At 38.4% G+C, this 10,761-nt stretch overlaps 1 protein-coding gene across 1 annotated transcript; it reads right to left on the bottom strand.

Annotated features, from left to right (window-relative positions):
* Positions 1-1,117: 1,117 nt before the first annotated feature.
* Positions 1,118-8,306, bottom strand: LOC125883073 (aldo-keto reductase family 1 member B1-like). Its single transcript, XM_049567197.1, has 10 exons — positions 8,157-8,306; positions 7,406-7,573; positions 6,273-6,389; positions 5,939-6,016; positions 5,676-5,798; positions 5,099-5,205; positions 4,919-5,000; positions 3,634-3,717; positions 3,342-3,424; positions 1,118-2,633 (listed from the first exon to the last, which is right to left on the bottom strand). The coding sequence occupies exons 1-10, from the start codon at positions 8,220-8,222 to the stop codon at positions 2,591-2,593; spliced, it is 951 nt and encodes a 316-aa protein (XP_049423154.1). The 5' UTR covers positions 8,223-8,306; the 3' UTR covers positions 1,118-2,590.
* Positions 8,307-10,761: the final 2,455 nt, after the last annotated feature.

The raw sequence follows: 10,761 nt of genomic DNA on the forward strand, positions 1-10,761 counted from the left end.
GGCTTTCACCATCCAAAATCTCCTGTCAGGGCCTAGATTTTCTAATGCTTGAAAACTTAGCCAAGAGTAGGTGCAGAGTTTTTCCTCAAACCACCACCATTACCATATGCTCAAAGGTTATGGAATTTTTGCCCAGTGACACCAAAGTAAAACAGCCTGTGCCAGCTTTAACTTAGAGAAAATATGTAACCAAAAAAATGTCAATAATAAGTCAGGTAGTTATGCTGTGGTGAACTGTTTTCATTGTCACAAACAGTATATTTGCAGTGTATTTATTAAACACATTTCATCAAGAAAGGCAATTTAAAGTACTTCACATACACTTTAAAAGCAGCGTAAGTACAGGGGTTAGTCAGTACAAATGCATCACCAAAGGGGACTATTAATAACATGCAGGGTTTTATTAAGTTTGCTAACCACACCCAACCCCAATTGTTCTGGTATCTATGTCATAATCTGGTTGGTGCGATGTGCCTCATGTTGGGTGTTACTCCCAAACAGATTTTTGTGTCTATTTTGTACAGTGTAGTAAAAATGTACCAGTGGTGCATGAAGTACCAGAGAGCCACACCTTGGTAGAAGTTAAAGTCACCAGTTAGAATATTACTTGAGTAAAAGTTTTAAAGATATTTATTATTTATTCATGGATCCCCATTACAAGCACACGAATATGCCTGGAGTCTACCTGGGGTCCTATTTGCTGTACTTAAGTGTAAAAAGTAAGATGGCAGAGCATGGCAAGTAAGATGATGGTGTGCATGAGTTCAGTGGCTCTTTGCTCCCCCCTACTCACATCAAGGTCACCATCTGTGTTGAACTGTGGTTTCATAATGTTATTTCGTCTGTCAAAACACACACTCACTGTTTTTCAGAGACAATTTCTTCCCAAAGGCCATGAGCACAATCAACCCAAATAAGCACTGAGAGACTCATATGTGCAATATCGTATTAATAACATATATTTGTGCATGTGCAATGTGGTTTCGTAATGTTATTTCTTTCTTTCATTACACTCACTGTTTTTTAAACATTCTATACCTACCTTCTAACCCTAACCCTAAAAAAAAAAAAAAAAAGCAGTCAGAATTCTGACGGTTACGAAGTTTATTTCTTCTTAACGTACACTTTAAAAATGGAGCAGTCACCGTGCAGTTACCTCTCACAAGTCTCTATCTCCTGGAATCCTTACTCGCTCTACTGTGGGACTCAAGTCTCCAATCTTAGAATGATAGATGAGAATTGGTGCATCCAGGCTTAGCAGAAGCATACTAACAAAACATATTCACACGGATACTGGAGGCTGCAATGGTTTCTTCTTTACATGTACACCACCTACAAAATGGAGGTTACATTACACTTGAGATGAAATTGGGTATTCACAACTTATAGGATTTAGAGAACAAATTCCAGTTTTTCCTTCTTCCCATTCCTTCATTTATTCATCCATCAGTCCCTCCTTCCATCCTCCCTTCCTTCCCTGTTTTGTAGTAAGTCACTATGATGCTTAGGGGAGATGTACTGGAGTAAAAGTGAAAGTTGTCAGAAGTATAAAAACTCAAGCAAAGTACAGATACTCCCCAAAAAAAACTAAGTAGCAGAGTAGAATATATCTTTATTGCCCACCAGGGTGGAAATTTGTCTTCAGCTCACCAGACACAAGAGACAACTTAATAAAAAGCAAATAAGCTTCAAGACGAGTAAAAAAACATACAAGGTCATTAGAAAACACTTAACATACGTAAGAACATATATGAGTTAAGAATACTGATGGCACTTCAAATGAGGGACTTCTTAAATACAGTTGTAGTTGCCAGGGGTACTCTATAGCGCCCCCTGGAGCTCAAGAGCTCAAACTGGCTGAAGAGAGCATGAGAGCTATCTGCCTAGATACTCCTCACTTTTGTCCTTTTCCTTTCTGTAGAGTTGCGTCAAAGGCTTTTGTGGCTTGCCAACTATTTAACCTACCATTGTCACAATCCCAGAGTTTATTCTTAGATGTACAGTTAAAACGACCAGGCAGGAAGGTGAAAAGGTAAAACACTCTCAACCACGGTTTTGTACACTAATTCTAAAATCTGCTTACTAACACTGAGGCCAATAAGATTCCTTAGACAATAGAGTCGCTGTGAGCATCTCTTGTAAATATATAGCCAGTATCTCCAGAGAAGCCCGTCTGGGCATTTTTACTTTGTTACATCACACCACTGAAATCTACCTTAACATCTACTGTTTGTACTTGACCTCTCATCTTTTTTGTTGTCTTACTTCAGTACCTACATAGCATTCATAGTGATCATGTTCAATCTCTGTCACCCACAGTTAATGTCATTTACCCTTTGTCAGGTATTACCCCACACATTTATTTTACAACCACTGTTGTACTCTATACATCTATATAACCAGTACATTCACTGAATTTATTATTCCAGTGGTGAGTATTATATGAAAATTGATCCAGCACAAGTTTAGTAACATAATAATTCAGCTGTCACATTGGTTAGGGAGTAGTTTGATAAGACTGTGTAAATTCTATTAAAGGAAAACTAAATCGTTGGTGCAAGGCAGAAATGGTGCAGCATGTTCTGATGAGCTAATATTCAGTATTCAGGGGGAAGTCTTTGTGTGTGGAGGCCCTGTAGAGAAAAGAAGAGGGACACACATTACTTGAGGTTTGATGCTAAGGATAACAAGCCCAGTACCTAGTCTGTGGCCTACAAGAATTCATTTGGGGACTGTTCTTTACTTATTGGAGTACGGGGTGGCTGTGGTGGGACTTTGTTTTTTTCTTTTTTTGTTTTTTTTTTCCAACCCTCCACAAGGCTACAAATATTTTTCCTTGAGCCTTCGTGTGTGACTAGTGGAAAATGCATGACTGTTTAAGGTCATGCATTCATGTTTAAGGTTAAATGTTAAAAGTTGAAGTTAGTTAGTGCAGACTGTTTATTTATGGCCAGATTTTAAATGAGATGTAGGATAAGTGTTTTGCTGAAATATTACAATTATAGAGTCAGATTTTTTTTGTTTGTTTTCCTGACAGAAGTGTTTGTTGCACGTGATGTGTCCAAGGATTGTCTGACATTCAAAAAACTGCGGGTTTGGAGGGCATGTTTTCTTGAAAAATCGATGGTAAAAAAAAAAAAAAATACAAAATACAACCATCTAAATTTGTATGCTAAGCCAAAACAAAAAAACATAAGTCCCTCCCGAGTGCTTAAAAAAAAAAAAGACACTCCTCCCATTTTTGCACCACCCCCTCCCCCCTCATAAGTAATGAACAGTCCCTTAGATATGCTTATGCATGTTATTGTCGTATCACTGTGTTTGTCTCCCTGTCTACTCACCACTGTAGTAAGAATACTCTCCTCTCTGTGAAGCCCGTCAGCATGGTCTTCATGTCGTCTTCACTTAACTCAAAGTCAAACAACTGAAGGAAAAAGAAAAAAAATAATTAATGTTGCAACAGAAGTATGAGGCACACAAGCTGAATATTTTTCAAAATTTAAGTTTCTCTAACAAAACAGATGTAAGCATTTGACTGGACCTCAACTTATTTTTCCTAAATCAATATCTGAAACTGGTCCTGTATAAATATACTAGATAAGTAGGACAAGTTAATAAATGATAATAGTATACCTGGAAATTTTCCTTGATCCGATGGGGTGTTACTGACTTGGCTATGACGATCACATTCCTCTGGATGTGGAATCTGATGAGAACCTGTTGGGAAAACAGCATTCTTCAGGCATCTCCCTGAACATCTTTGCATGACCACATTTTAGGTGGATCACCACAAGTTACTGTGCGGTTTATTTTCCCACAGTTAGAGTTGTGTAACAAACCTTTCCATCCACCATGTGACAGCTTGCTCACTTCTGTTAGTTAACTTTTGCAATGAAGCATTACACAATTTTAAACAAAGCAGTGTCCATTCTGAGGAGTTTCCGGTGATACTGGTGTGCAACCACTGACTGAAACACATACAAACGCCACTACAATACAATATCTGTCCACTATATGTATATGCTCATTGTACATGCTTTGCATTCATAAAGGATAAAATACATGTTAAAGTTCATTATGAATGTTTTCTTACCAAACTTAGCTTTGCATTCAACAATTAATAATAATAATAATAATAATGATAATAATAATAACTTTATTTATACAGCACACATATAGATGCTACAAAGTGCTTCATAAGACAATACAAGCGGTTAAATTAAGCAAGAGTACAAGCAATGACGTATCTGCAAATAATAAAGAGGTAAAACAAAGTGATTAAAAACAAATAAATGTGTATAAATATGTACATGCATCCACACAAAAAGGCACATAGTTAAATATACCCATATACACAGATGCTCTGTGCAGAAGCTTTAGCAGACATATGCAAAAAACACATGTATTCATATAAAGACACTTAACATCTATGACCCCATAGAAATGGCACCCTAAAAAATGTGTTTTTAGATGTTTTTTAGAAGTGGATTCAGATGTAGATGATTGTATCTTTTAGGACTTCAGTTGCATGGTGTGGACTTATTAGTAAAACCTATCTTTTGTCATGGTTAAGCTGCAGCTGGTTTTGATGCATCCACTCTCTGATAATGTTTTGGCAATTTTGAGTGAGGCTATTGCAGTCATTAGGAATGATGGGTACAGCTGGGTTTCATCGGTATAACAGAGATAAGACACGTTATGTTTTTGCAGTGTGTGACCCAATGGAAGCATGTAGAGTGAAAAGAGAACTGGACCCAAAATAGAACCTTGTGGCACTCCACAAGTAATGTTAGACAAAAAGGATTTTAACCAGTTAAGAGCAGGACCTGATATACTGACCCAATCCCTCATAATACAAAATGTTTTATGGCTTTATTTCTCCAAGTAAAGGGGAAAGATGAACTTTTTACTTTTTTACCTGTGCTGCAGTCTTGTTGTACTTGTTAGCAATAGCCTTGATCTTAGGTTCCTCCAGCAGCGAGGGATCATCAGATGTCACCCTTTTGTAAATAGGAACAGAAAAGAATGAGTGACACATATCTTAATGACATTTTGTTTTGTGTGAAAACTGTGTATATTAGGTGACATTGCCTCTTACCAGGGTCTGTCAGGGGAGCCCAGGGGGCTGTAAGCTGTCACTGAGATGCCCTTTGAGTGGCAGTAGTTGATCAGCTTTTCCTGGGTCAGGTACGGGTGGCACTCAATCTGGAGAAACACACAAATGCTTTAGCTTTTATTTTCTTCTTGCTACATTGTGAGCAGAATTAAAGTCTTGTTTCCAGGGTTCCTACGGGCTTAGGCAAGTTAGATTTAAATCTTTTTAAGGCCCAGTCTATATGTCAACAGATACTTTTGTAAGTGGATACTTTCCTCTATGTTTTGGCCTCGTGTCCACATGCAAAAAAGTTAGGTCACTAAAACAGAGATTTTTAAAAAATGTCCTCTAGGGTAAGACTTCTTAAAACTCGAGTTACTATGTATCTGTGCGGACATGTAAAACCCAAGATTTGGTAAATGATGACATTATCATGCCCAGAATTTGAGTCTTTTCTGGTGCTCCTGGTTTTAGTAAAATAAACGTAAAAGTCTGTATGTGTCAGTTCAAATAGCAGCTGGTCCCTACAGTTATCAGGTGAAATGTGTTATGTCTTAGGTAAACAGGTGTTTTAGTGTACCTGGTGGTTGGCAGGCTTGTACTTGAGGCCTGGCTTGTTGAGTAGGGCTTCAATCTGGTCTTTGTTGAAGTTGGAGATGCCGATAGCCTTGACCAAACCAGCATCCACCAGCTTTTCCATAGCCTTTTGAGACAAATTGCACATTGTTGTCACTGATGCACCTCATTTTGCAAAATATTTCTTTGTTCATATAGCAGTCAGTTGGACTATCAGTGTGTTAGTCCTTGCTTAATATATGTAACTGCACTGAGTCTCTAAATTACCTCCCAGGTGTCCAAAAAGTTACTGCCATCAGAAATGAGCTGGTTATTCTCATCACATGGAAATATCTCATCCCCTGGCTGCATTGGTTAAAAAAAATGAAACATGAAGTTGGATGAAATGTTTTTCATTTTAATTTCTGATAATAAAATGTATTAGCTCATCAAGAAACCCTATTAAGCAAGGAAAAAAATTGAAAAGCAAAACTTTAATGGTTGCATAGTTCTCTGGGTTGCTTAGACCAACACATTGGAGAAAAAGGCTAAAGGTTGAGCTTGACCAGAACACTTGATGATAGTGGTTTTACCAACAGACAGGCTGCAGTGTAATCCAAACCTTGGCTCCCATAGGCAAATGCATGAGGTAAAGGTCCACGTAATCCAATTTCAGGTCACTAAGCGTCTTCTCACAGGCTCCTCTCACCAGAGATGGAAGATGGAAGGTGCACCACAACTATAAAAACACAAGAAATATACTGTACCTGCCAGTGTGATTTCAGCATATGGGTCACATTGAAGAGTAGTGAAGAAAATGTCAATGTTACAAGGGAGAAGACCCTGGCTATCAAGGATTTCTACATGCTTTTATGTCTTTGCACAAGTTAGACCTTAGGCTGTATTCACAAACCTTCCAAAAATACTCTGAGACCTCCTAACTTAGCCTAAAAGTTTCTACCTAGGAGTCCTAGCTTAGAAGTGATTTAGGAAAATTCTCAGAGCAACTCTAAGCAACTAGGGGACAGACACTCTGATCTCAGTGAGGAATTGTGGTTGACCTCATTACTAGGGTTGACAGATTCTTCTAACACATGTGATTAGTTGACCTTTTGTTGGCACTGGGAAAGTGCTGTAACTGGTGGTGTGATCATTCTGCTAATGGAGGGTGGAGACAGACCAAAGTCATCACTGCTGCACTGTTGCATTTTTTCAGTTGCCAAATATTTTAGTGTTGTAATCACCTTATTTCTGGGGTTATATCGTTATTGCATTGAATGGTAGATGTGAGCGCACCTCTAATGAGATCGACCACAAACATCCCTGCAAGATCTAATTTGCAGCATTTCATTTACTCACTGTCATCCAGCATTTGGAGGATGTTTTTCCTACATTCTTGTCTTTCCTCACTCTTTAGCCTCTTAAAAGTCCTCCTCCCTGCTCCTAACAGTATTTCACCTCAGAAGTTCTTTTAAGGGCTAAGACACTTTGTGGATAACTTTTGTCTTTAACAGGATCTAGTCTTAACTTTCAGTGGAAACTCTTGGAAAATGTCAGAAGTTAAAAATTTTCTTAGAATTTTGTCACTAGGAGCAAGTCTTTATACAAGGAAGCTTTGTGAATATGGCCCCTTGTGTTTTATAACCTTATCATCCCCTGACCCAGCTGACGAAGAAAATCAATGCACTAAAAAATCAAGGTTCGCAGCATTTAAAAGCCTCTGTGTGTATATTGCCTTCTGCTGTAATACCATACCTTACTGACAATGAATAGATCCTCCCTCTTTACCACTGCTTGGTCAATCATGGCGTGAATCCCAGCTCCAACTTCTTTTTCATTCTGGTACACGTAAGCGCCATCAATGTGCCTATAACCAGCACTTATAGCCACCTTAACAGCCTCAGTGACCTTTCCTGGGTCTGCCTACAGAGGTAGGGTGATACAAAAACAGTGGAATTGCAGATACAGACCAGCATCAATAATACTGAGTAAAATACGTGTTGGTGACAGCTGTGGCAGTTACAGTCCTTTGTGTCTGGCCTTGTATTATGGAAGGACTAGAAAATTTAAAATGATAAGAAATGAATGTAAAGGGCATGTTGTCCTTGCTGGTATCACTAGTACTTTATCTGTATGATTGGTGTGTGTATGTGTGGGCGTAAGCGTGTGTGTATATGTGTACTGTAGCAGGAGCTGCAGAAAAATTGCATTGCATAATGTGCAATGACAATAAAGGCGGTCCTTGAACCAGCAAATGTGTTCAGCAGAGGTTTGTGTGCGGAAAAATGTTTGTTTTCCCTTTGATTATCCTTCTGTTAATTTCACAGACTGAGGTTAGTCACTGACAAGGCAGTGGATTAATAACTTGACAGTAAAGATAATACAGACCATAGAACCCCGAATGTTACTGAGAGAAAAGTAGTAGAGACTAAGTGTCAAGTCCATGCCTCCATTTGTTTTTTAAACCTTATCTGTTAGAAGTTTGTTAGAAAATGTTCAGCCTTACCCTCCATGTTCCTAGACCCACAATAGGCATCTTTGCCCCATTGTTGAGTGTAACTGAAGGTATCATGTTGGATCCTCTGTTGCTGTTTCTGCAGGATAAATCAACAGGCAGACGTTCGTGCAAGCAGACTCCTACAACACTGCTCTCAGAGAGGAGGCAGTCCCTTATGTCCTAGTCAGTGAGAGAGGGGTGGGGTTTAAAGATAATAGAAAAAAGGCCATCTGTGTTTGATTAGTGTCTTGTCCTCATGGATCCAGTCTATGAAAATAATCTATTGACAGACAGGCTACTGAGGGGAGGGATGACTCAGCACAATCGATAGGAATAAATGCAAGATTGGTACAATATAACAAGAAATAAGTGCTTTTATTCATCTTAAGCAGTATTCTCAATTCTTTAATTTCTTCATTTAAAAAAGATGAGTAGTTTGGGCCTGAATTCCTTTTTTTGTCTTTTTGTGTAAGTGAATTATGTAGCTAAAACAGGCAGAATAAATTGTCATACTATATCAAGGTTTATTTTTTATTTGCATTTTATGTCACCATTTTTTGTAACGTGAGTCTATGTAATTACAAAGAGAAGAAATAACACATTCTTGGCCTTACAAATGAAAAGTTGAATTAATGCGCACTAAAACACACCCTTGCTCAAACCTGTACACTCAGGGGGGTTTTGCTGCTACAGCAGTGGAGTAAGGTAGTGACGATGGGCCCCAGTGCACGCTCTTATGACGGCCCTGGTGCACACTATCATGCACATATTGTCTCCTCCAACCTCGTCATATATTGACGTTTGGTTTCCACGTCCACATATGATGTGCAAGGTACCCTGCTTGCGTTGGTTGTTGATGTTCTAGGACGGCGTGTCAAGTTCTGCCTGTTACATGCATTGTCTTCCTTCAAGATACTCTTCTGTTTTTACTGGAAATGTAATGTTTACATACAGCACAACGCAACAAATAGACTTTTTTTTTGCTTCAACAACAAACACATGGTTGGGATTAGGAAAAAGAACGGGGTTTGGCTTTAGAATTTATGGGACGCAAACACAGCTCTCTCAGGTGAAAACTGTGGTTTGTTGGGTTAGGGTTAGGGTTAGGGTTAGGGTTGGTTGGTTGTCCAATCGCTTTGCCCCTGACGCCACTGGGCGCCATTAAAGTATAACAACAACCAGCTGCGTATCATGCCGACGTTTAAGGACACCTTTTTTGTTAGTTCCTGATGCTGCAAGTCACTGCCCAAGCACCAGATTTCTACGACTTCGGAGTGAGACCGGGCTCTCTCATCACAGGATTTGAAACTTGACATTGGATAACATCAACATACATATTACCCAGCAATCATTATTGCATATCTGTAAATAACAAACAGTACCAAAGAAAATAAGAAATTAAGTTGTTATTAATTTAATTTAACAATTTTCACATTTGATTTATGATTATAGAATAGTTGATTTATAGAATAGTTGATTAATAGTCACAGAATAAGCACATAATTTTGTTAAAGATGCTATTGGCAATCACTCATAAGGACCCATTCTCCACCCTCCACACATTGCTTTAGGGCCCATTCTCTCTATGTGGACTCTTAATTCCCCAGTATTGCTTATTCTTTTTTTTTTTCCCCCAAATGAATCACATTCTTTAAGGGGCTAAAGGTAAAGGTGCTCAAAAACTCACCGAACTTTGGCACACACATGTTAACTAGTGAAAATTTACATCTGATATGGGCCTGGTTAATGGCAGATATCACAAGTTGCATGAGTGGTCAAGCCTAAACAGACCTACATGTCAGTATTTCATTATTCGTGTAGCGCCACCTACTTACAACAAGAAATCACACATCCCTTTTTAATAAGCATCCAAAGGCATTCTGTCTCTAATCCCTGAACATTTCATGTCCAGCAGAGGGCAGTGTTGCTCTGTTAATGGGTGTGAAGGGCCGCATTGTGTGATCTGCGTGTTGGATAAAGTCTTTGCATTTCCATAACACAGCTGGATACATTTCACAAAGCATATGAAAACAACATGCCTGTTCAGAAAGGCTGAGACAAAAACTAAAGCTGATCATTAAAGAAATTATGCATTGCTTAGAAAATGATGTACAGTGGAGCAAGGTGACAGGAAGTTGTCATTGACATATAAATAAAGTTGACATTATTAATCGAATAGTAATTTGTAGACATACACAAAATAATGAGGGGTGTAAATCACAAGTTTCATTTAAATATATAGATTTTTTTGGACAGCATGTTGCTGGTTTGTCATCAAGTTTTCATCAGTAATTTCTATGTATTCTAAGTTAATATATTGTTATCCTATTCATACAACAGTAATACATGATGCTGACTGAAGAAGGCACAAAAAGAGTAGCATTTAAATTTTATATTGCAGCTGCAACTTAAAAAAAAATCCCACCACATTTTCCTAGAGTGCATGGTGAAATCTTCACATCTTCTTGTGTCCAATCAACAGTCCAATACTCAAAGGTACTCAGTTTGCAGAGAAAATACTGACATCGGATTAGTTCATTTCTTCTTGAAAAATTACAAAAACAGAGAAAAACTAGTCCATACCCATTGAGTGCACAGTTGTCCATGTAGAGTT

The sequence above is a fragment of the Epinephelus fuscoguttatus genome, linkage group LG22, assembly GCF_011397635.1.
Source record: "Epinephelus fuscoguttatus linkage group LG22, E.fuscoguttatus.final_Chr_v1".
Taxonomy (NCBI): domain Eukaryota; kingdom Metazoa; phylum Chordata; class Actinopteri; order Perciformes; family Serranidae; genus Epinephelus; species Epinephelus fuscoguttatus.